At 37.5% G+C, this 26,792-nt stretch overlaps 1 protein-coding gene and 2 long non-coding RNA genes across 4 annotated transcripts; 2 read left to right on the top strand and 1 right to left on the bottom strand.

The window, feature by feature from the left end:
• Nucleotides 1–7,586: 7,586 nt before the first annotated feature.
• Nucleotides 7,587–17,166, bottom strand: prlh2r (prolactin releasing hormone 2 receptor). 2 transcript variants are annotated; one of them, XM_008399996.3, is made up of 3 exons: nt 17,027–17,166; nt 13,477–14,375; nt 7,587–8,367 (listed from the first exon to the last, which is right to left on the bottom strand). In XM_008399996.3, the coding sequence occupies exons 2-3, from the start codon at nt 14,371–14,373 to the stop codon at nt 8,041–8,043; spliced, it is 1,224 nt and encodes a 407-aa protein (XP_008398218.1). In that variant the 5' UTR covers nt 14,374–14,375; nt 17,027–17,166; the 3' UTR covers nt 7,587–8,040. The 2 variants fall into 2 exon arrangements, with proteins under 2 accessions (XP_008398218.1, XP_081459461.1); XM_081603335.1 differs by lacking the exon at nt 17,027–17,166 and having other exon boundaries at nt 13,477–14,454.
• Nucleotides 8,334–11,983, top strand: LOC145550023 (uncharacterized). The gene is made up of 2 exons (XR_014085864.1): nt 8,334–9,228; nt 9,626–11,983. It is a non-coding gene; the product is annotated as an uncharacterized LOC145550023 (long non-coding RNA).
• LOC103458881 (uncharacterized) lies at nt 15,345–20,517 on the top strand. The gene is made up of 2 exons (XR_014085863.1): nt 15,345–15,910; nt 20,054–20,517. It is a non-coding gene; the product is annotated as an uncharacterized LOC103458881 (long non-coding RNA).
• The last annotated feature ends 6,275 nt before the right edge of the window (nt 20,518–26,792 follow it).

Here is a 26,792-nt window from a genome sequence, read left to right as displayed (position 1 = left end):
TCAGAGAAATAAGTGGAACTAATATGTTTTTGTTAATATTAAAGAATTACTGACTTAAAACAAGCTGCCATTTCTTGCTGAAAAGTTACTTGTACATTTGTTTGGTCTTATTTCAAATGTTCCAAGATATCTGTACTAGAAACTAGACAAAAATACTTGGTAATATTTTGTGTTTTTGCAGTGTAACGTTGTGTAAAAATGGAGAAATGTGAAAATGTCTAAATATTTTTTTTAAATAAGAACAAAAAAGTTGATGTTCAAAGGGCGAGAACCATGCATCATTTTCCACACTTATGCCCCACTTTATGTTGGTTTGTAATATAAAACAGTTTGATTTATGTATGAAAATGTGAAGAAGTTGTAAAAGTGTGAATATTTAAGCAAAGTACAGTAATTTTTTTGTCTAGTTTCTAGTGAAAATATCTTATTACATTTGAAATAAGATAAAATTAACTTACAAGTAACTTTTCAGAAAGAAACAGGAGTTTGTTTTAAGTAAATAGTTCCTTAATGTTGGTGAAAAAGTTGTAGTTCAACTGGTAGAATATTCCATTGCGCTGTTACCTAGCAACCCCAGCCAAGCCCTACCGGTTACCTAGCAACCCTGCTCTAGTTCCGCAGGCAGATTATTTTACTAATAAGGGAAAATGTGTTATAATCTGCCAATGAAACTACTGCTTTTTCCACAAATATTAAGGAATTATTCACTTAATACAAGCCCCTCTATCTTGCTGAAAAGTTATTTGTAAATTTGTTTTAGCTTATTTCAAGTGTAATAAGACATTTACACTAGAAACTAGACCAAAATACTTGGTAAGATTTTGTGGTTTTGCAGTGCACATTACATTTATGGTTAAAATCTGTGAATATACATGATATTTTTCTTTCCGACTGGAGAGTTTCCACGTGTCTGAACTGCCTGGGAGGTGAAGAAATGGCTACAAATGGGATTTCCTTTCTTTCTTACTCTTCAGCTCTAAACACAAAGGGTGGCGGCCGCAGGTGTGTCCCAGCGGAGGTCCTGAGGCGTCTAAATTGCACACTTTTAAGGCCTTTCACCTTTCATCTACTGACTGATTCTGAGCTAGCAGTTCTCCTGTTTCTTCTCGTTTCCTGCCGTCAGCATGTTATCACACACCGATGAATCACAGACAGCAGAGCATATTTATTTGCTGTTATTATTTTTAGATTTATATATTAGAAGAGTTCATTTTTTAAATTCATTTTCAGGAGAAGCATCCCTGATGTTTGTGATTGCTTTGTGAAGATGCTTGGTAATTATTTCTCAACCTCTTTCCTCAGGCCGTCAGTCTGTGCAGCTGTGACTCCACCACAGGAGGTTCCAGTTTGCTGGAACAAAGTAAAAAAAACTGCGGCACAGAGTGCAAACCAAATGTCTGTCAAATGTCTTCTTCCCTTCTAAATACCCTGAAAATGTATTAGAAAAGTTTTTCTTTTGTTTCTTTTTTGTGTGTCTTTGTACGTTAAAGGGATCTATATTAATTTCACATTTTGCGTGTTTTTATATTTCCATTTGGGTTTCTACTTCTTCTAAAAAAAAAAAAAACATCCAGTAGGTTTTTGGCAAAATGTTAATGCTTTTTGGAGTCTAGAAAATGAGTCAAAATGTGCCGTTACCTAGAAACACTAGCCAAGTTCCAGCACATTTGGTCAGCTGGTTTTTCCTTCAGTATGCACTGTACAACGGCTGCTGGAAAAGATAAGTGTTTCGTTGTTGATTTACCATCCTTAAACCACTTGCTGCATTCTTACTAATTTTGCAGGAGGTCTATTTTATTTAAAGGGGACCTATTATGCAAAATTCTCATTTTGCCTGGTTTTATATTTCCATTTTGGTCTCTACTGCTTCTAAAAACACTGTAAGCATAAAAAAACCCCATAAAGCCGGGGTTTTTGGCAGTAAATTGTTTTTTGTTGAAAATGAGTCGTTTCAAAAACCTCCTGATTTTGGAATCACATTCAATGAGCACTGTGCTGTTACCTAGCAACCACAAAAGCACATCCTGTCACCTAGCAACCCAAGCTGAGCTCCAGCACATTTGGTCAGCTGGTTTTTATTGCTGTATGCATTGTACAATGGCTGCTGGAAAAGTCAAGGGTTTTGTTGTTGACTTATAACTCTTTGCATTCCTGCTGGTTGTGCAGGAGGCTCCACTTCTGCTTTTCAAAGATGTACGGTTGCATAATTGGGCGTCTGTTTGCAGCCATTTTCAGGTGCGAGTGTAAACATTGAGTTGGGGGTGTGGCCACCAGCAGCTTATTTGAATGTAAAGTGACAAGATGCCCTAAAACAGCTCAAAATAGACGGAACTGCAACTATCCATCCATCCATCCATTTTCTTTCACCCTTGTCCCTCAGTGGGGTCGGGAGGGTTGCTGGTGCCCATCTCCAGCTAACGTTCCGGGCGAGAGGCGGGGTCACCCTGGACAGGTCACCAGTCTGTCGCAGGGCAACACAGAGACACACAGGACAAACAACCATGCACACACACACTCACACCTAGGGACAATTTAGAGAGACCAATTAACCTGACAGTCATGTTTTTGGACTCTGGGAGGAAACCGGAGTACCCGGAGAAAACCCACGCATGTAGGGAGAACATGCAAACTCCATGCAGAAAGACCCCAGGCCGGGAATCAAACCCAGAACCTTCTTGCTGCAAGGCAACAGCTCTACCAACTGCGCCACTGTGCAGCTCAAACTGCAACTAAAACCTAATTTTCTAAGAATTATTTTGTGGAAGAAAACTGAAAGGAACATGTTTTGTATCGCCCATAAACCTAACCTAACCTGTTCAAGGAAGCATAATAGGTCACCGTTAAGCACAGAGATCAGAGCGTTAGTCACTCCTTCAGCTCCTTTCACTGCTATTCTCCGTGTCATCCTTCCCATCCATCATCTGTCTGCAGTTAATGATCACTTATTCTCAGAGTTCAGAGCAGCAGCAGTCAGAGCTTCTCTGCTGAGAGCGTCATCATCTCTGCGGAAATTGTACAGAAATGCCACTGCGATGACATCTGCTCACAGAGACCGCTGAACCAGAACACAGCTGCATTTTTATTTTCATCACGGATGCTCACACCGCCATCAGATGTCTGGATATCAAGATGGAGGGAGATTTGCGAACAATGCTTTACATCTGGCCGGTTTCAGTTTCATCTTCCACTGAAGCGACAGCGGCTCCACTTTATAATATGATACAGCAGTCGTCTTTTTTAATCTTCTTCTTTTGTAAACCGTCATCCGAACTGCAGCATCGGCTTCACACAGATGCAACTTTCCCATTTTGGTAAAATTCATATTTGAATTAAACCCTGCTGTAATAAAACTGGCAATGAAAGCTTTGCTAACGCTTACTCATCTGATCATATTTACTCAGAATTTCCTGTATTAATTTGGTAAACTGAGCTTTCTGTGTTATTCTGATACTGAATCACATCGTTAACTTTATTCAGCAATCTGTTTCTGCTCCGATTTATTCTGTAAATATGAACAACAGAACAAAACTGCTAACACTAAGCCTAATTCGATACAAACTGCTACTTTACTTCAAAAACACAAAATCTTACCAAGTATGTTTGGTCTAGTTTTTAGAGAAACTATCTTAGTAAACTTGAAATAAGACAAAATTAACTTACAAGTAACTTTTCAGCAAGATATGGAAGCTTAATTTAAGTAATAAATCTGTACAATTGATGAAAATGTGTTAATCCTACTGGCAGATTATTTCACTTGTAATATGGGAGAAATGTCTTGTAAGTGAAATAATCTGACATGTTTTGTCATAAAGCCTAAAAAAACCTTGAAGCTGAAAAATAGTTTTTAACTATTTATTGTTTTCAGTTTCAAATCTTTTTTCCCCTCAGTTTCATTTTGTTTTTCTTTTGAACAAACTTTATGGCTCAAATGTAGCTCCATACTAAATAAATTACACTAGAGTTTGACTTGGGGAATTTAAATTCCAAGAATTTAAGAAGGTTTTTTTTTTTCTGTTTTGTTTTTTTTTAATTTTCTGCAGGTGTCAAAATTCATGACATCAGTTCTGGTGTAAATATCTATTTTAAAATTATGTTTTTAAGCAGTGACTGGTTTTCAAATGCTGATTTTTTCCTTGATTTATTATTATTGTGAATATCTATTCTGAAATCAAAATAGATACTCTGCCATTTTTCAATGTTTAAATGTTTACTTGAAATTGTAAAAAAGACACAAAACTCGACTTTGACTTGATGAAATGACATGAGAAATGACGTAATTCAGTCTTCCCCTAAAGATTACACGTAAAAACATAAATTAAACTAGTCTCAAGTATATTAACCTAAAAATAAATCGTGATAAACACATGCATACTATTTTTTGGGTGCAGTTGTTTTCCTTTTGAGTTCTTCTTCTTACTCAGTGAGGATTTACCTTAAATTCTCCAACATTCTGGTAAAATCCATACAATTTCCATCACAATTGTGGGAAAAAAAGATCAGATGAGGATTAAATCCTCCGTTCTGGAGGGAAGAAGCAGCAGAGCGCTGCAGCTCCATAACAACTGCTCCAAATTATGACAGGATGTTTGATTAACCACCCCCTGGGTTATAGATTTTACAAATAATTGACCGACGTGATGTTGCTTAGCTCTTTGGGTTTAGTGTGCACCGGTTGTGTGAAGCTTGAAGGGCCAACAGCGAGCAGACACCTTGTTTTCTCTTAAGGATAATAAATCCCCATTATTGAAAGTTGCTGGGTGAATGGAAGAAAGCACAAAGTCACACCCATTCAGCATCATAGCAGGGACTTTACTGCTGCTACACCACGAATGTTCACAGACACAGATGTTCATTCAAAAAGAGGTGTAAAGAAAAGGATGAGATTCAAATGAACTGAACACAAAAACATCCGATTTGGCTTCTTGCATTTACATCACATCTAAATTCCTTCAAAATTATCTTTCAAGTCTAATCAGGACAAACTATTACCCCACACAATTTGATGTTTTTCAATATGATCATTTTTAAAGGAGTTTCTTCCAAATTCTTCATATTTTTCTCATTTAGAAATTCCTGAAAAATCTGTAAAAACATAAAATATTTGCAAGTATTTTGGTCCTAGTTTATAGTGCAAATATCTCAGTACACTTGAAGAATAAGTAACTTTTCAGCAAGATATGGTGATATAATACTTATATTTTATCCATGTGTTTGTTTTAACATCTGACAAGAAGCTCCCTAAAAACTCCCACAAACTAACAATAAAATACTTCAATCTGTTTGCATTGTAATTATTTCATTTAAAATATTCTATCTACATTTTAAGTGCACCAAACTAAGTAATAAAAGCCTTCATTTCAATGCTAAAGCTAGTTAGCTTGCCAACGGGTGACGGTGGATAAGCAGCTTTCCTGTAGCGATAAGTTGTTTCTTCGTGTGCATGTGGCTTCTTCTCACGGTTCCAAAAACATAACTATTAGGGTAATTGGCCTCCCTAAATTGGTCTGAGGTGTGTATGAGTGTGTGCGTAGTTGTTTATTCAGTGTGTGTCTCTGCTATCATGTCGACCTGCACAGTTTGTACCAGCCTCTCACCTAATGGCTGCTGAAAACAGCCACCACAAAAAACTCTGAGATGATGGATTTAGGATCCATCATCTCACATGATGGATGGATGATCACCTTTTTTGGATTTAGTTTTTGTGTACACTTTTCCATGGGTGGGTCTACACAGAAGTCAACAGGGGCCAGCACCCGGTATAACTGCCCATCATTATGGCCCCTGTACTGAAGAGATAACGTTAAGTATGATAATACACAGCTAAATAAATACATTATTTGACTTTGACATTGCTTTATTGTTATTTAAAGGGAACATATCATTCAAAATTCACATTCCTCTCATTTTTGTGCTTCCATTTGGGCCTCAACTGCTTCTCAAAACAATCCAAATGCTTAAAAAAAAACAACCAGATGTTTTAAGACGATACGTTTGAATGTTTTAGTGTCAGAAAAATGACCTGTTTCAAAAACTTTCTGAATGTAAGGTCACAAATAAACAAGGTCTGCCCCTCACCTATCAACCACAGGGAAGCCCAGCCCGTCACCTAGCAACCACAGGGAAGCCCAGCCCGTCACCTAGCAACCAAAGAAGAATTCTAGGGAATTTGGTCAGTTGGTTTTGCGCTCTTAAAGGAGCTCAAATGAACTGAACTTATATAGAGCTTTTCCAGTCATTTTGACCACTCAAAGGACTTTACACTAGAGTCACATTCACCCATTCGCACTCACAAACGCTCACATATTTACACACCGATACGCAGATTGGTAGGCACTTTGGGGTTAAGTGTGACACATTGACATGTGTCAGGAGGAAGCTGGAATTGAACCTACAACCTTCCGATTGCAAGACGACGACGACTTGACTGTGGCTGATTTTGATGATCGCCCAGGCGATCATCAAAATAGACAGAACCGACCAGAATTAAACTTCTTTATCTAAGAATGACTCTGTTCATAAAATGTAATGAACATGTTTGTTATAGAACATTTTGTTCTAATTTGTCACCTTTAAGAGATCTCTGCCTTGCAAAGTATTTAACATTAAAAGCAGAATAAGACGTGTTAAAAAGGACTTAAATTATGAAATAGAAAACAACATAGAGACAAAAACCACTGAAAACAAGTTTGATTTTAAGAGACACAAACAGCAGATTACTCGTCGTTAAAGGCAGCAGCCGATAGAAGAAAAAGTTTTTCTCTCTTTGAGAGAAACTCACTCCAGCTTGTTACAGCTCAACAAATCTCAAATGTCTCGGGTCAAGGCAGCTTCACATCTAAGGTCGGACAAACAGAGAAACTTTGCGGTCAAACAGCTTGTTTGGCTGCTAGTTTAATGTAAGAAAATAATAAGTTGAGAAACTCGTGTTGTTTTGTTTCAGGCTGTGACTCAACAGTGAAGTTTGAACAAAACTCAGATTAAAGCAGAACTACAGTTTGATGGCACTAGAACACAAATTGCAGTAATTTTGCATGCATTTTGCTTTGTATAACTAGTATTTACTTCAAAAAACACAAGTGACACTACAAACTATACTAGAAGACATAATGTGAGTGAAACACTCTGTCCTCATCTCAGCTGACATTTTAAACATGCTAAAACTTTTACACATGCACTTTCCAACAAATGTCACATCTGCAGCTCAATCGATTGTCCTGAAGTCTGACATGAATTCATTCATTCAGTCTGTGCTGCAAAAAAAATCCACTATGATTTTCTTTAATTTCCACAATCCAAGTTTTAATTTATCAAATTATTTTCATTTTCAAAATACACAAATCTGCTCATAACTTTGTATTTTTGTCCATCTGGTGACATTATTTTAAAATACAACGATCAGTTACTCTGTACTCAAGTAACATTTTTACCAAATATTTTTTTTTTACTTGACTAAAAATATGTTAAAGTTTTACTAATTGAGTTTGGGTCATCTGTGGTTTTGACCTTTGACCCCTCCCATAGGTCATATAGTCAAACAGGATTTATTACTCAAGTGTGACTTCTGAAATAAAAAACACAGTCAAGCGTAGATTTAACAAGGTTTTTATTATTTCCATAAATAAAAAGTTTGCTCGGGTTATTTCTGTCTTATATTAAAGTTTGTTTAATGATCTGAAAATACTTTTCCACGTCACATAAACATTAAAATGTGAACAAACAGCAATGGTCAACTAAAGGCTGAAAAACTATTTTACAAGATAAGGAAACTTACAGCAAACAGCAGCATAACTAAACTGTTCAGCATTTACATAATTCCTAAAATAGCTACATTTTCACAGTGATAAGATTATTTTTCTACTGATTTATTTGTACAAAGAGCAATGTGAGAATCTTAATGTTTTGTATTTAAAGTGTGCTTTAGATTCATTTGTGTCACCGTTAGTAAAAGTTCACACCCTCCATCTCACCTGCTTTTAGTGATGTTTGTAAAGCTGATGTGAAAATCTTTATTACACATTTTGAGACAAAAAACATCGCGGCTCAGACGTAGTTTTCTTTTGGCACGAGGTCATTCAGGACAACGGCAGGTAAATCCGCCACGGTGGTGAAGGTGTTGAGGCGCGGCATCCTGTGAGATGTCGTCAGCACGCTCGACCCCTGACCTCCGTGCTTCTCTGTTCCTCTCCTGCGAGTCAGGGGGTTGAGACAGAGGTAGGACAGGAATTTATTGTGCAGCGAAGCGTAAATGAAGGGGTTGTAGCACGCCGAGCTCATGGCGAGCAGGTGAGCCGACACCTGGATGACGTTAATGTAATTCTTCCCCAGTATGGAGAAGTCTGTGTCCAGGTCACGGATCAGGTTCACCACCTGGAAAATAAGGCGTGTTATTGAAAGGCAAGAAACTGTAATATTTCAGAAATATGCAGTCCAATATAGAAAACAAATCAACCTCTTGTAGCATGATCTGTTTGATCCGATCGGTTTTTGACCTTGGAGGTTCAATACTCCAGGATCTGCATGCAAAGCGTTGAAACATTTCAAATGTGCAGAACAGGGACATAGTTTGTGTCTGGTTTGTTTGGGGAAGTGTGAATGTGCCATCAAACTCTGATGCCCAGCAAAAAAGTGAAACCTCAGTTTTGATTTGTTGAAGTGAAACTTGCTGCGGTCTGCATTAATTTATGCATCAACCGTCCAACTTTCACCAAATTCTGCTCATTCAGGACGATACGTCTATGTCTTTTGGTATTAACATCATCTACAGTTTATGAAATATTCAGCTCTTCGCAATTATCTTGAACCCCATTGAAATGAATGAAACATCCCATATTTCTGAAAAATTATGCTAAAAACATTTCACAGCTAACGAATTCAGTACTTCCAGATTTTAACACCATTAAAACTATAAAATGTGGTCATATCCTCCAAATACTTCTGTTTATTTCAGGTTTTACAGATTCCATGAAATCCCTATTTAAGGTTTTGCTTGCAGTATGACCAGTCTTCAGAAAAACCAAACAAACCACTGGAACGTGAGAGCTAAATCTAACGCCAACCGCTCCTTCAAACAATGTCATCATTTCCTACTGTAGCCCAGGGTAAAATCTGCCCTTTTTCTCGCCTCTGCTGCTCCAGATGCAGCATCATTGGTCAGCCAGTCATGGAGCGGAAGTAATGGCCTGCTCCAGCTTTCCCAGTCAGCTGTGAGGGGGAGGTTAGCTGCTACAGGTTTGTGCTTCCAAACAACTGATTCATCGTTTTGTTTGTTATGCACTTCTAAAATATTATTTAGATCTGAACAGCCAGTGAGCTTGGAGCCATGAAGTTTGTCTTGTACTGAACTGCGAATGGAACTGGTGAACAAAATGTTTGTTGTTTAGCATGGTGGTTTTTGTAGCCAATGCTAATTGTTGGCTGGCGTCTGCAGCCAATTATTACCTTTTTAACTTATTAAACTCAATATGAGTCTAATAATATAATGAGTTAGATGAGGTATCTCTATTTTTGTCTTAAAGACACACAGATTTATTGACATAATTGCATTTGATTTATGTACCTGACCATTGAAAAGAGTCTAGTTAACTAGCAGTCTGGTAATTTACTGGTCCTGTTTATTTTAATGCAGGCCAGGTGACTGTTTTAGGGTTCCAGGATGGCGAGTTTCTGACTGGGAGCCAGCGGACCTGAAGGTTCCTCTACTGGTCTGGTAGGAGGCTGTGGCGGTCTGCACTTATTTCCCCTCTATCTCACCATACAGACGCACAAACCACTACTCATCTCTTCTCCATTGACAACAAACTGGGCGTGGATATTTTCCCCTCAAATACCTGGACTTACAAACCATGGACCTTGGTCACTGTGCTGACCAGCGACGATCAACGGGGAAATTTAGGGCTGTTGTTGCAGTTTGTGCACATTCATCCGGACGATTTACTGCAGTACTGTGTGTGATTGTATTTATTTTTTGGGGTTCTATTTGTGTTTTTGTGGTGTTCACTTAAATTTTTTTCTTTAAAATACCTGGTATTGAAAGCAGTTATTCTTTTGCATGATTTTTTTTAATTACTGACTTCAGCTCCAGGAGTCATTCCTCAGTCTTCTGGTTTTATGTGTCATCCAGCCCCTTAGTAAACTGTACAGTGCTACACAAACCTCCTTCATAGGCTGTGACGCAATCCTGCATGTATAAAAAGTTTAGTACATTTAGCTTATATTCTATTTATCGCTCAAAGCATTTTTTTTAGCATTTCAAACATCCAGTATTAATTTTTGTGATTCTGCACATGACAGGTTATCTTTAGTATTTCAGCTAGTTTTTGTTTTTATCTCATTTAACTTATAAACTGTGACCTTACAGTTTAGCTTTGTAAACAGTGTTCTGCATAAATTTCTAAAGCTTTTTGGCTGGAATTTTGTTTGTATTTTGCAGGTTTTTACTTTATTCTCTTACAATTCTGAAAGTCTTCTGCAGTCAACTTCTGCAATTTCTACTAACAATATTCAGCTTGCAGCATTCACAATACAGAATTTTTTACGTTTTGTGAAGAAGGAAGTTGCTCTCAGTATCTTCTTTAGAGATTTACGTGTCGTTTCCTGTAGTGGTTCCTGGTGCAGCGCCCCCAGAGGCGAGGAGGGGAACATGTTTTGGTTCACTTGACTGCAGTGTGAAAGTGAATGGCAGCAGCTGAAAATGCAACAAATGTCGCGATTTTGATTCCCAGTTGAATCAAGTCCAGACTATCAGGTGAAATCACAGCAGTCTCTGATTGGCTGCTTCCCAAAGGTGGGTTTAAAATCCACTTTGAACCTTCTTCAAGGGTTTCAAGGTAAACCCAAGTGGGTCTACCTAATTCGTTGATCACTTTGATTTCCGTCTCTGGCTTTTGCCTTATAGATCATCCATTACATCATTGGCTTCTTGTCGGACCGTTGTGTTAGTTCTCCACTTTGCAGCAAGATTTGTTGTGGCCTCTGGCACCAAACTGTCTTCAGTAAATTCATTAAACCTGTAAAGTGGAAGGTGGGCTCATGTCCTTGTTAGCCAACACAACCCGCAGATCTTTAGCTTGATTAATATGCAATAAATTTGGATGACAAGTCCGAACTTCACATAGGAAATCAATAATCTTCCCCATCACCATATGCCTAAGAGAATTGAATTTGAGTCTGTTTATATATTTTGGTTGTTTTGGATAATATGATTCCATATTACCAGTTAAAAGTTTGTAAATGGGTTTCTTATCATTGCTTATTGACTCTGCATCAGTAAAAGTGACAGAATGTGGTAAAGATTAACAGCTTCTACAGTTTTGTAGCTGCAATTCGTCATTGTTTAAGCTGTGTCAAAGAAACAGCAGAGTGCAGCTCAAAGTGTTATATAACTGCTGACTTGCTATTTTTCCCCATGTTTTCCCATTATAAGATCCGTATGTGCAGACAATGCAATGAAAGCCATGACTAATAAAACTAAATCTTTTTTAAAGCGATGGTCCATTTTTAGAGCTTTCAGGCCCGTTGCCGGTGCTTCTGATGTGCGCTGCTAAGTGGCTCTTGGATGTGCATGACTGATGTTTTGTGATTCATGGTATCCACAAATAACCTAAACATTTTTGAGCAGCAGCTCTTCTTCTTATAGATCAGAAAATAATAATTTAGAATAAATAATAATAACTTCTTAGCAAAAATGTTTTTAGTTTAGTTTGTAGAACATTTGAAATTAGACAAAAACTAACTTATAAGTAACTTTTCAGCAAGATATGAGAGCGTTATTTTAGGTAAATAATTCCTTAATATTGAGGAAAAAGTATTAGTTCCATTGGTGGAAAAATGCTTTAAGTGAAATAATCTCCCAGAGGAACTAGTTCTTTAGTTCTTTTTCTCTTTCTCACTGTTTATTCCTGTTTTTATTTTAATTATGTAAAGCACCTTGAAATGCCTTGCCGCTGAAATGTGCTATACAAATAAAATTTGATTGATTGCTTGATTGATTGATTTAGACGTGTTTCTTCTTCATGCTCATATTGCTTCCACCAGTGATCCAAGCCACACTGGTCTCTCTGAATTACCCTTAGTGTGTGTGCATGATTATTTTTGGTATGGAACACCAACCAGTCCAGCGTTTACTCTTCCTCTTGTTCATTTATTGCTGGAAATAGGCACCAGCTCCCCTTGCGACCCTTCAACAATAAGCAGCAAAGAAAATAAATGGATGGAATCTGGTTTTATTGGCTCTAGGCCTGCAGGTTCAGGCATAAGATGAGCTTTAATCTGATTTCCTAACTCTCAAGAGATTCCCCTTTTCTACTCAGAATGTCAATCAGCGTGATGCTTTATTCTAGGGTATCTGCAGGTTTCAGAAACTCAAATTTAAGACTTTTAAAGACCGCTATGAATGAAACTTAAGACCGGTATCATAACAGAAACCCGCAGAAGAAAATTGCATATTAATACTATCAACCACTATAATACCAAGCCTATTTGAACAGAATGCATCTCACTTTTCATTGGTTGGCAACAGAAGAGAGCCAGAAGCAAAAACAAACATCCAGTAAACTGATGATAAATTTGCTTGCTTACATATGACAGATGCAAAAACCTAGCTAGCTAGCAAGGGTATATTAGCAGCTAGCTAGCTGCAGCCTCAACCGCCTAAAATCACAGAACACAAACAAGGTTTTTGCGCACAACTCAAGCTTTTGCCTGACAGAAAAGTCATTCAAAGAAAATATGTAAGGCCTTTGATTAACGTACAGGGCAACTTACATTTTTAAAATTAATTTAAGAGATTTTTTAAGGCCGTAATTTAAGATACATTAATTTGAAGGGAACATATTATGAAAAATTCACAGTTTACACGGTGCTGCACTTCCATTTGGGTCTGAGCAGCTTTTAAAAACAGCCCAGTCGCTTAAAAACACACCCACACCCACAGCTGTTTTATGGGAAAAAGTTTAAGTTGTCTGGTGCCTGGAAAATGTGCAATTTCAAAAGCCTCCCGAATGTTGAGTCATGCCGTCACCTAGCAACTGAAGCAGAGCTCCAGCACATTTGGTCAGCTTGTTTTATCACTGTATGTGCTGTACAATGGCTGCTGGAAAAGACAAGTGCTTTGTTGTTGACTTACCATCCAGAAACCACTTTCTGTATTCTTGTGCAGGAGACTCCACTTCTGCTTTTCAAACATGAACTGCTGCATAATTGTGCATTTGTTTCTCCAGCCGTTTTCAGGAGCGAGTGTAAATGTTGAGTTGGGGGCCAGCAGAAGTTAATTTAGATGTAAAAGATGTAAAATATCTAATTCTGAACTGACCAGACTAAAATGTCATTACCTAAGAATGATTTTGTGCAAAAAATGTAATGAACATGTTTTCTAGACACCTATCACAACCTTCACAACCTATTCAAGGATTCATGATAGGTCACCTTTAAGGTTTTTTAAAACTTTTTAATATGCAGACAGCCTGTATTCATGTTTACCTGCAAGGGGAGCCAGGAGAAGGCAAAGCAGAGAACAGAAACCAGCAGCAGACAGAAGGTCTTCCTCCGCCGTCTACTCCAGGCGGCCCGTGCGCACCTCAACTCGGGACATGCTGTCAAACTGGACGTGGTCCTCCGCTTCAGGTGGCAGGATATAGCACAGTAGGAAATGGACACAGCAGCCAGCGGGACAAAGTAGGAAAAGAAGAGGATGAAACAGGAGTAAATGAGTCTGCCTTGTTCCTGTCCATCCCAAAACTCCTCGCAGACCGCCATGTCCAGGCCCGCAGCGTGCAGGTCCAGGTAGACCGTGTGAAGCGCAGTCGGGGTGGAGAGCGCCAAAGAGGACAACCAGATCAGCATCACCAGGCAGCAGCAGAACTGGCATCCCACTCTCTTGCGAATGGGATACGCTACAACGATATAACGATCCACCGCAATGGCCATGAGGGACAGAACCGCTGCGTAAACGGCGGTGGACTGCATCACGGTCACAAAGTGACACATGTGGTACCCGAACACCCAACCACGCCTGTCGAAGGCGTAGGAGGCCGTCAAAGGGACGCAGAAGACGCACATCACCAGGTCGACGAGCGCCAGGTTACTGATGAGGAAGTTAGTGGTGTTGTGTCTCTTTTTGTTGTACCAGATGAGGAAGAGGAGGAGGAGGTTCCCGGAGCAGGCGATCAGAACCACGACAGAGTAGAGCGGGATGAAAAGGAGCTTCAGGCTGAACAGCAGGTCGAAGCCGGAAAACGTGGGGACCGGAAACAGAGAGGGGTGGAAGAGGAGGTGGGAGGAGTTACAGCAGGAGGATGAAGAGAAGGAAGATGAAGAGTCAGAGGCCGGGGTCGAGGAGTTCACTCTGGAGAAATTCATCGCTTTCTCCCAGTCCATGTCTGCAGGAACGAAGACGGAGATGATCAGGTCGACATTCAAAAAGAAACTGAGACTCACTCCACCGATCCCAATACTGAAAAATATCCTAGACCGAGTATCAGTGACAATGTTTCCGGTCCATATGCTTTGGATTCTGAGCAACATCATGTTTTACTATCTATTTTACATTGTATCTACAATTCATAATTGAACTATTCTGAACTATTTGAAAGGTTTGTTGCAGTTTATTTTTGTCAGTTTTATTTTTATACTCCAAAATGAATTGACTGAACAAACTAAAATGGATTTTTTTACACATCTGACCAAGATTTTGACACTATTGGTGTATTTAAGTGTGCTGTACCGTTTTTAATTCAGTACATTTATCTCTTTTTTAATTAAAAAAAAAAAAGAAAAGTTTTCAGTCAATTCAAAACTGTTTTCCTGTGTTGGATAGACACCAGCCGATACTAAACGTAGATATCGGTATCAGTATCGGTATCAGAAGTGAAAAAAACTGACAGCTGCAACACTTAAATTCAAAAACACAAAATCATAAAGAGTATTTGAGTGAACATTTCTTAATACTCTTGAAATAAGACAAAAACTTACAAGTAACCTTTTAGCAAGACGCAGGAGCTTTTCTTAATATCAATGAAAATGTTCTAGTTCCACAATTAGGTTGTATCACATGTTTCCAGTTTTAAAAAGTAAAATAATTTGAAAGTGAAATGAGTATTTTTTTAAGTCAATATTAAGAAATGATTTGCTTCAAAGAAGCTCCTATATCTTGCTAAAAAGTCACTTGTAAGTTTATGTTGTATTTCAAGTGTTTTAAGGTACTTACACAAGAAACTATACCAAAAATACTGACGCTTTTGTGTTTTTGCACAGCAATTAAAATATTTCATGCTAACTTTATGGTTTAACATTTCTATAAAACTTTATGATTTCAGTTTATTAAATTTTTATTTTTATTTTTTGGCTTATGAAGTTTGGACACCCTTGGCTTAATGAGATGAGTCACATTAGAGCAGAATAATCAGCGGCCACTTCAGAGCTCTCCATCGGGCTCATTAAAGAACCTTCAGCGAGGCTTTTTGTCCCCGTCAACAAACCCAACACTTCTTAGTTTTCAGCTTTCATTCTCTGAGCCTCTCTAAATCTGATGCATCGGGTGTTCACGAGAAGACCAGGTGATGTGTTCAGCGCACGTGAACCACGCTGAACATTTCCTCAAACATCTTTACGTGAAATGACGTCACTCTCTTCGAAACTCGGCCCGCTCCGTCATGACGGACGTGTAAACAGCCCATGCGCTCCTGTAAAAAGTGTCGCAAAAACGCACATGTGGTGGCCTAGAATCGCTTTTATTAAGCTGATTTCGCAGTAAAATGTGGTTACAGGGAACTTCGCGGTCAAACAGACAAGGATACAAACCAAACCCGTCATTTTATTGTATGAGTTTTAACTAGGAGCGATGGGTAGCAGCCGTCAACCATAATGACTGGCTACTCGGTGTAACCGCGGACTTGCAGCGAACACTTTTTACAAGGTAAGACTAACGTTCATATACTTTATAAATAAGTATGATTAGAAAGATGTGAAATAATGCATTATGGCGAAGGTACGCGTCAGTAACCATGGAAACGGTGCCGCACCGTCATAAAGCCTAGCATGTACGGAAAGAAACTGGTTAGCATGTCGTCTTCTGTACGTTTTTAAGGCTACTCCGGTGTAAAGGGAACCTCAGTTTACGACATAGTGACAAAAATAATGTGGCGTGAATTCAGGCAAAGTCGGTAATTTGATCAACACGTCAGGAGGGAGGAGGTTTGGGTCGGTTTCTAAGCTAGTTATTTCCAACTTCAGTAAATACCGCCGTGTATGAGCCCCAACCAGGTTTGTGACGCTCAGAGTCAAATTTGTTTGACTTGAACAAGTAAAAGCCATTAATAAACTGGCAAAAACAACTTGGGGAAAACAACTTGAGTCGTTCAGTTCAATACTCCCGATCTTAACTTCCGACGTCCAACATGGCGGCTAGAATAACTGAGTGACGTAGTTGCAAAGGGTCAATGTCATCAGATATTAAACAAAAAAACTCAAGAAGGAGGACTTGATTTGCGGCTTTTATTAAAAAAAATAAAAAGATTGAAAACACTAAATAATTAAACATAATTCAATCTTCCAGATCAGAAAAAGATTAAACAGCAGCAAGATTTACACTTTTACACTGGAGGTGGATACAGAACAATCTCTCTCTTTGTGTGAGTTTTGTGATTGAAAAGAGAGCAAGTAGCAGGCATCAAGCACACAATCAGAAGAAATCCCATCTGAGATGCTGAAGCCCAGGTAGCAGCGATGCAAAAAGAGGCAACGCCTCATTACGTGTTCAACACACTGTAGCGCAGGAATAAGTGCATCATAATCAGCCTGGCCACTACTGCATGTCTCTATTCTGTCTCAAACTACCAAATTATTCCCAAAATAATCCCAATCAAGGCTTAAAATTTATATTTATACCATCTTGGTTTAAAGCTGCAACATAAATTAATGCTAATCTGACTTTAAATTTGTTTTTAAGTCAACTATTCTTCTGTTTAATGTAACATACTGCAAGTATTTCACTATGTTTTGTCAGTGAAGTTTATATTAGAGGAAAAAGTACCTGTTAGTCCAGAGGCTCAGCACCTGTTAGCGTCTTCTATCTTGCATGGGAGTCCTGCCGTTGTGCAGAATTTCCTCCTCTGTGCTTTGAAATAAAGACGTGAGCTCGCTCTCTCTCTTTGTCAGTGGGCTTCACACACGCACGCACGCACGCACGCACGCACGCACGCACACACACACACACACACACACACACACACACACACACACACACACACACAGAGACCACTCAGTATGTGATTGTGTGTGAGTCACCTCCACTATGATGGGAGGAAAAAAACAGTCTGTTGTAAATGTTCTTCAGGAAGTCTGATATCCAGGATAGAAATCTCTTAATTTAAAAAGGACGGCGTAATTACCTCCAGACGATCCAGTCGGTGTATCAGAGATTAGCTGTGGTCACTTTGAATTTTCTTTAATTCCTCCATATTACCCAGTCCTTTTAGACATGCCTTATACAACGTTGTTAAAATTACCTCACAAATTTCCTCCAGCGGTTGCTTTTTTAAATTCTTGTATCAGATAATTAAACATTCAAACCTAAATAAAGTTCTAAAACTATGAATGCGTACATGTACTTTTTTATTTCGGTATGATAAAATTATTTTTAAATTTGTATGAAGTACTAGCTGCATGGTAATGACCTAATTATTTAAAGCTGAGCTCCAGTATGTTTGGTCAGCTGGTTTTATTGCTCTATGCGCTGTACAATGGCTGCTGGAAAAGACAAGTATTTTTGTTGTTGACTTTCCAACCAGAAACCACTTGCTGCATTCTTGTTGATTGTGCAGAAGGCTCTACTAATGCTTTTCAAAGATGTACGGTTGTATAATTACGCATCTCCTTGCAGCCATTTTAATGTGTTAGTGTAAACATTGAGTTTTGGGGGCGTGGCCAGCAGCAGCTTATTTGGATTTAAAGTGACAAGATGCCCTAAAACAGCTCAGAATAGTCAGAACTGACCAGAATAAAATCTCATTATTTAAGAGTGATGTTCTGCAAAAAATGAAATGAACATGTCCCATGTAGCCCAGACCTATCCAAGCCCTTATGCTTTTTAACGAAGCATAAGAGCTTGGATGGACAAATAAGCATCTTTCTGTATTATACATTTTAGTTGCTTAAATACACAGCAGTTTTAGTCGACTAAAACTGCTGTGAGAGACCTAAATGCAACTAAAACTAAAAGAAAATTGGCGTGACATTTAATACTGAGGTTATCATGCATCTGATGATCTAAAACACGTGTCAAAGTCGAGGCTTGTGGGCCAAATCTGGCCCGCCGTATCTTCTTATGTGGCCCTCTAGACTCCAGACGCCACATTACATCAATCAGCCATTTTTTTTAACCCAAACTCATATAATGCATAATTATGCAAAGTCTTCGTAAAATTGGTCAAAATAATTAGGTTTAAGTGATGCTAACTCCCACCTCTAGGTGGCGGTATTTGTCACTTCTATACCACAAATAATGAAAGCCACATTTAATGTGGCTTTCATTATTTGTGGTAATGAAAGCCACATTAAATATTACAAAATTCCCTGAAAATATTCCTAAATTAGGAACACTACATCTTTGATTTTGATTGCAAAAAATCATAAAAACAATCATGGAATCCCGTGAAAAGATGTTCAATATAAATTTTTAAAAAGTACAGCTTTTTATTAATATTTTAGCAGTTTTATGTGTTTTATCTATGCATTCTGGCAGATCCTTTGAACACATTAATGATTTTGATGTGGCCCAAAATGAAAAAGACTTTGACATCCCTGATCTAAAACATTTAAATGCGAGAAAAAGAAGCAAATTTTTTCCAGATAAAAATAAATTTTTCACTTCTCTGTTGGCGGGATCACCAGATCTCGACTTCCTGGAATTGTGAACGAATGGCGTCACATCTCCTGCAGTGAGGTACATCAGAAAAAAAACAAAACAAAAAAACCTTGTTTGCTGAGGAGAAGAGCTGATTTAAACACGAGGAGACTAACTGGACGTCTCAGTAGCTGGAAACACATTAAACTTTCATAATCATGACTTGGGAATCATGACTTTTATTGTTTGGGTCTTTAAAGTCAGCATGACACTGACTGTCAAAAACAACCCAGAATTCATTACTGGTCAGCTCTGTTCATGTAGAGCGAAGGTTTATTAGAGCCAGAATAATCTTATTTTCTACTCAATTTTCTCCCAGAATCTTTATGATCTCATCAAGGTTGTGTTAAAATACACGCATGGACAAAGTTGTTAATGACTGAAAAACTCATTCTGGTCACTGAAATAACTTCATTCGTTTATTTTAAATTATTCTGTTGAACCACATTTTAAAATCAATTTCAGTGATTAATTTTCAGGTCATTTCAGTTTTAAGGTGTTTGAGACCAAAAAACTTCAAGTTCCAGATTATTTCACTTGTAACAAGACATTTTTCCTAAATTATAAATGAAATAATCCACCAGTGAAACTAGCACTTTTTCATCAATATTAATGAATTATTTACTTTAGAAAACCTCATATAACTCACTGAAAGATTACTGGTAAATTAGTTGGTTTTTTTTTTATTTAATCTTACTACACTTGAAATAAGACAAAACTAACTTAAATGTGGCTTTTAAGTAAGACTCAGTAGTTGGTTCTAAATAAATAATTCCCTATTATTTTAAAAAGTACTAGTTCTATTGACAGATTATTTCAATTTATAACAATATTTTCCCCATGTTATAAGTGAAATAATCCACCAGGGGAACCAGAACGTTTTCATCAATATTGAGAACTTATTTACTTACAAAAAGCTCCTGTAAGTCACTGAAAGGTTACTTGTAAGTTAGTTTATTTGAAGTATACTAATATATTTGAACTAGAAACTAGACAGAAAAATCTTCCAACCAGGTTGTGATAAGCAGCATAAAGTTTAAATATTTGTCAGTTTCTGACAATAAGTTTGATCTCTTTACGTCTCTAAACGTTGGGCTCTTTCCTGACGCTGCTGTTGGATTTACTGAGGATTTTTCCACCTGTTTCTGTCTGCAGGAGTTTTTTCACCTGGTTCATCTGAGGTTACTGGGAGTCATTTCTGTGGAGTTATTAGACTGCTGAGCAGACAAATGCTCCAAGAAAGCCAAGTGGCCGATTCCCTCTCCTGCGTGATGAGTTCCTTGTGCAGAATATAACGTCTTATTGCTGCAGCCTCCTCAGAGTGTGACTGTCAGCAGCAAGCCTCAGGTCCAACATGTGACCACGGCCACAGCAGTGGTTTCTGGGTTCTTACCTTTTTATTGTCCAGCGTTGCCACATGCAGGGAAGGCAACCTCACGTGTGTCCACCCATTGTGTGCGGATATAAGCGGCTCACTTTAAGATGATGGCGCTCCTTTTGAGAAAATGTTGGTTCTCTCAAGCAGGAAATCAGGTGGGACTCATGGCAGACCTCCTGGGGATTTACTCTTTTTCATCAATTTTGAATATGCAGCTATTAAATATTCATTTATTTATCAAGATCTGTTTGCATTTTGATTTCCAATACGATTTATTATTTATGTTGGGCATATGGTTAATTTCCTTGTTTATGCCAAACATGAAAAATAATTTCATTTCAGACTCATATTTCCAAAGAACATTACCTTTGTTGATATTCTCAGCATCAAACCTCAGTTACACCCAGGGTTGGGTAGAGTTCCCAAAAATTGTACTCAAGTAAAAGTGTCACTACTTCAACATATTTTTACTCAAGTAAAAGTAAAAGGTAGCCATCCAAAAAGTTATTAAAGTAAGAGTAAAAAGTATTTGGTAAAACGTCTACTCAAACACTGAGCAACTAATCAAATTATCAATCATTGAATAGTTAGAAATTGCATAATCGGATGGATCAAAATGTAAAGTTTAGTGAACATTTTTGTATTTTAAGGACCAAAATCAAGCAAATGAAATGTTTCCAAATCAGTTTCTTTCAATAGAAAACTCCTGAAACTTTAATAAAAACTGCAGGTGTGTGTCTGAGTCTGGTGAATTTTTAATTAAAACTTGTTTGTTTTTCATTCAGTGCATAGAGAATCCAGACATTTAAGTAAGAGTAGCAATACTTCACAATTAAATTACTCTAGTAAAAGTAAAAAGTTCAGTGTAGTAAAAATACTCAATTGTTTCAAAAATGTTACTCAAGTAAATGTAATCCAGTAAATAATGAGTTACTTCCCAACTCTGATCACATCATTATGTCACTATGGAGACAGTTAAAGACACAAATCATAACATTTAGATTCCCTAATTGTCAGGATTTCCCAGTTCTCTTTTTAGCTGCATTTCCATTACAAATGTATGCAAAACTTTGTCAATATTCCTCTACTACGTAAAAAAATAAGAAATGTAATAAAAATCACATGTGAATAAGTTTCTTTATGCGATAAGTCATTAAAAAACTAGCTAACCTACTGTAAAGGAGCTGCAGCTCCTCTTGGGTTGCTTGGTGACCATATGGGGTTGCTAGGTAACGGCACAGTGTGACTCAACAGCCAGGAGGTTTTTGAAACCGCTCATTTTCCAGCCACCAAAAAACATCTGGCTGGGTAGTCTTTGTTTTTTTTTTTTAAAGTGCTTTGGCAGTTGTTTGTTTTTTTTTATAGAAATTTATTTAGCATCAAAGTACTGTATTTTCCGCACTATAAGGCCTATAAAAACCTTCAATTTCCTCAAAAGCCGACAGTGCGCCTTATAACCCGGTGCGCCTTATATATGGACCAATATTGAGCCACAGCAGGTCTAGCAACTACGGTAAGCAGCTGCCAACTTCATTTTCGCCCGTAGAAGAAGAAGCGCTCAGTGCATGCTGGAATAGTTGTCAAAAAACTGGTTTGTTAATAAAGTCTGACTGACCCATCTCTAAGAATCAGGTCGTCTGCAGGTCATTTAGCACCACGTTCTCCACCAACATGCTGTGGGCGAACGGAGACGGGTGACCATTGTCCGGCCACGCCCCGGCCCAGTCGCAGAAGGCTCTCCTCGCCGACCCGAGTCGGACTGTTTTTTAACATTCTTTATGTCAACAAAGTAGCTTTAGGCATTCATCCGGGTGCTTCGACTAGGGTTACCAAGGGACCAGCCCCTATACACTTAAAGCCGGGGGGAAGAGAGACGGAGACTGTGGCGGCAGCGTGTCGGTTGGTCTGTGTTACCCAGAAAGCAGTTGGGCACAATATTGCAGCACCAACACTGTGAGTGAAACAACGACTGAGGCAGCTACTATATAAAGTACTAGGGGACCACTTCTTATTATGGGACAAATCATGTCCCGTATAGGTTCAATATGGGACAGATGCGCCTTATATATGAAAAAAGTTTTAAAATAGGCCATTCATTGAAGGTACGCCTTATAGTGCGGAAAATACGGTACATGATGCAGTACATTACATTAATGAAGAAGAAAACAAATGAAGAAAAACAGATTATATTGTGTTTTAATGAATATTATTAACCGTGTGTGTGTGTTTAAAATCAGTTGAGACCCAAGTGGAAGTATAAAAATGGAAAAAGTTAATTAGTTTCCAGAACTTAGTTTTCTTCTCTATGGCTCTTTGGGTGTAACAATCCCGTTAAACAGACGGTCTCCTCTATCTCACTGTTTTTACTTTAAGTATTCCAGTCCACCGAGGTCTGAGCATCAGAAGGGGAAAGAAAAGGAAACTACCTGAGCCAGGTAACGCATTAATTCATATCTGATCATCACTTCCTGGTTGCTCCAGCCGTCACTCCTCACTTTTTTTCTTTTGGAGAGTCTGACCTGAAAGTCACCCCCATGAAGCTCATACACATGTTCAGATTTATTATCAATAAAACTAGTTTACCTTTACTGGGTCGCTGTTTTCATTTTGGCTCCAGAACGTACTTACACTAATATTACTGACTTTATTTATTGGCCCTGCTTTAAACAAGCAGTGCTTGTGAATGCTTCAAAATCCCAATCAGCTGATCGACACCAGCAGGATTTATTACCTTTTATCTTCATCACCTGCTGATGATAAACGACCAGCAGCTGGAGCAGAAATGGCATTTATGGATTCAGCTGAAATATATGTGTGAGGTCCTGTTCAGGTCATTGACCCACTTAAACTCTGACAGGTGACACCAAATAAATCACCAGTAAAACTAGAGAAAGTGAGCTCAGGTTATTTTATATTTAACTACAGTTTTTAGTCATTTGTTTGGGTTTTCATGAATAAAAGCAGAGTTTTAAACATGGCAGCTACAAAATTTTAATTTCAGTCACTGCAAAAATACTAAATCTTACCAAGAATTTTTGGTCTTAGTTTCTAGTGCAAATATCTTAGTTCACTTAAAATAAGACCAAATTAACTTTAACTGTTCAGCAAGATATCAGAGCTTGTTTTAAATTGATAATTAGTTAATAAATGAAAAAGTTCCTCAGAGAGATTGTTTCACTTATAACACAACAGTTTTACCTTGTTATTAGTAAAATAATCTGCATTGACATTAATAAACTAAATAAATTATTGACGTAAAACAAGCTAATATATCTTGTTAAAAGTTGCTTGTAAGTTAATTTTGTTTTATTTTAAGTGTTCTAAGATATTTGCAAAAACTAAAACATAAGATTTTGTATTTTTGCAGTGTGACAAAATGAAAACAATTCATATAAATAACATAATTCAAAAGTAAAATAAAAAAAAACTGAGATGTAAGTTTGTCTTGAGAAAATGTATCAGTAATTTAATAATTTAGACCTTTAAGGTATATAATAATACATATAATATTGAAAAAGACCAAGAATAGAAATGTTAGTTTCCTAGAAAGAACATAAAAAATATCACTGATGTCTTTGAATTCATTTTATAATCTTAGTTTCTTGAGGTAAAGTACTTTAAGTTCTTACACATGTAATTTGAGTAAATGCGTTGGGCCTCGTCTGTAGTAATGCAGAAACGAAACGGTGAATAAGATTATGACGAATACATAAAGGAGTTCTTTATGAGCGCCTCACGGGTACGGATGGTAGGTTTGATTAAAAAATGGATGCCAACTAAATTCCAATTTCCAGGTCGTTATCGCCCAACCATCACGTTAGCGCTGCGAAAACTGTTTTTGATTAATTATTCTCACTGAAATAATAATTATGAAGGAGGGCTGCCCATAATAGATGAAAAAAGAAGTGATGTTTATTGGCATGAATCGCCTTTGAAGGATTAAATCAGGACAACAGATCAGGAGATTTCAGACGTTCTGGAAGACGGACGGCAGAACGATCAGGGGTTTTCACACCAGGACCCCGGCTTAATGAAAACACTGAAATCTCAGCTGCTGGTTTTGTTTAAATGACAACATGTTGCCAGGAGTTTCCCAGGATGAATTGATTTTGCTGAAAGTGGCAATTTATATGTTGCATTTGGGACAAACTATGGAAAGAAAATGCTGATCTGCGAACTTTGAGCATCGATTCTTCTTTTCCTTTTTCTATCACTGATCTTTATTTATGTGAAATCTATTCCAACATGTAGGAGGTTCAAACTCAGCAATACACATTTCATCTGATCTGACTAAAATAAAGTTCATTTTATGATGCGAATTTTAAACGTTGGCTGATTCATTTCAACAGGAATGGATGTCATCCCACAGGATATTATCAGATTTGTCCCAAAATGGTTCTCGCCGATACGACAGCATATTAGTGACATTGTGGATAAAAAAGAGAGAACATTTTTACCAAAAACCCAGAAAGTTTTAGATTGATCTCAGAAATTTTCAAGAAAAAATGAAAGTGGAAAATCTGCTCGATAAAATACTCTTGAGTGATTCATAATAATACTCTTGAGTTTTACGATTAATCTCAGAAATATTTTAGAAAAAAACAAGAAAATTTTAGAGATTAAACTCAGAAATTAAAAAAAAAAAAGCAAGGAATTTTCTGAGCTTGAAAAGTGGAAAAATGTCCAGAAAAGAAACTGAAATTCTGAGATTAATCTTATAAATTTTCTATAACAAAACTTGGAAATTTCTGATATTCAAGATGTGTCCAAGCTAGCACGCTTCAGCCTCACAGAGCAGCTCTCCTCTGGAACTCTTCCACTCCTTCAGACTAGCCAGCAGCAATTAGCAAACAGTGAAACTGCACATCTGTTGAGCTCATTATAGGAGCGGCTTCACAGTGAAACGCTGGTAACAACGTTGCTCCAGGGTAAATAGAGGAAAGATGTTAGGATCACTTCCTGAAGGTGGAGTTTCAGAAAGAGCAGAATGTCTTAAAGAGACAGAGGCCCAATTTCAAGGCGCTAAATTACAAAGTAAAATTTATTTTAAGTTATATTTGATATATAGCAACTGAAGTTAACATAGTTACTTACTCGTGCTATAAAATTGCACTATATCCATTTAAAATGCATAATACTGACCCTTTAAATGTTAAATAATCTATTTTATTTGCTGCAGACACATTCTTCAGTTTTTACCCATAGTGCATCTCTTCTTTCCAAGATCTTTACTCACTCAGGATCATCCCTCTTAGGGCAACACGTGCCGATCCTGATTCCTGCTTCACTGTGTCGAGATAATGAGGCGACATTCTGGGCAGGATTTCTTTTAACCCGCTGTGTGACAGCATTTATGACGCACAAGCGTCTGGAAGGTTTGGAGCTTTAGGAAACTGCAAAGAGATGTGAAAGCAGACTTCAGGTTCCTGAATCTGAATTTATCATAACCACAGGTGGGAGCCACATGCCCAGCCTTTGAAAAGCTTTGAGAAATTTGTGTTGCTTGATGTTACGTCACGTTACCTGCACAATGATGCAGAGGATGACAAATGCAGGGGAAGTTCCTGGACTTTTTGGTCATGAAGGAGAAACGTTCAAAGAAAAATGGTCAGAACCAAACTTCCTGCTTTCCCTTTAATTTTATGGTAGATATGACCACATTTATCCTTCATTTATACACAAAAAAAGACAAATTCAGTATTTACATAATTTAAACCTGGCTGAATGCAGAAAGTGTTTTCAAATAAAGAATGACCTAGATTGTGTTGTTATTGATAAGAATATACTCCATCCTTTCTGCCTTTCTTCAACAGAGTTGCCCAAAAAATATTAAAGAAGCTGATAAATAAGGAAAACCATTTAGAAGTTTTCAATCTACAAACATTTACACACACACACACACACACACACACACACATATATATATATATATATATATATATATATATATATATATATATATATATATATATATATATATATATAAAATCTGACTGTTTTGTTTACACCTCAAAAACAAAATTTTACCAAGTATTTTTGTTTAGTTACTAGTGAAAATGTATTAGTACATTTTAAATAAGAAAAAACTAAATTAAAAGTAACTTTTCAGCAAGATATTGGTGCTTGTTTTAGACCAATAATCCCTGAAAGGTTTCATGATTGCTTGGACAGGTCTATGGGTTACACATGTTGCTAGGGAATGGGCTGGGCTTGGGTTGCTAGGTAACGGGCTAGGCTCGTTGCTAGGTAACAGCGCTTTGCCTGCTGATTTGTTAAGTTAAATTCCGTAAGTTTTTGAAACGGCTCATTTTCTGGACACTTTTACGCACCTGAGCCGTTTTTAGAAGAAGTAGAAATCCAAATCAAAGTAAAAATAAAAAATAAAATTCAAAATGTAAATTTTGTATAAAATTGGAATAAAAAAACTAAAATAAAAATCCTGGTTCCACTGTAGATTATTTAATTTATAGGAAAAATGTTTTGTTACAAGAGTAGCAAACTGCCAGTGGAGCTAAT

The sequence above is a fragment of the Poecilia reticulata genome, chromosome 22, assembly GCF_904066995.2.
Source record: "Poecilia reticulata chromosome 22, P_reticulata-male-v2, whole genome shotgun sequence".
Lineage (NCBI taxonomy): Eukaryota > Metazoa > Chordata > Actinopteri > Cyprinodontiformes > Poeciliidae > Poecilia > Poecilia reticulata.
The sequence above is the reverse complement of the archived record's forward strand: the minus strand, read 5'-3'. Positions and strand labels throughout refer to the sequence as shown.

Bases quoted from the DNA above. Each gene is read 5' to 3' on its own strand.
- prlh2r (XM_008399996.3), bottom strand. From the start codon at position 14,373: ATGGACTGGGAGAAAGCGATGAATTTCTCCAGAGTGAACTCCTCGACC. The intron at 8,368-13,476 runs GTAAACATGAAT...CTTATTTTCCAG, and splicing joins TCTCCTGGCTCCCCTTGCAG to GTGGTGAACCTGATCCGTGA.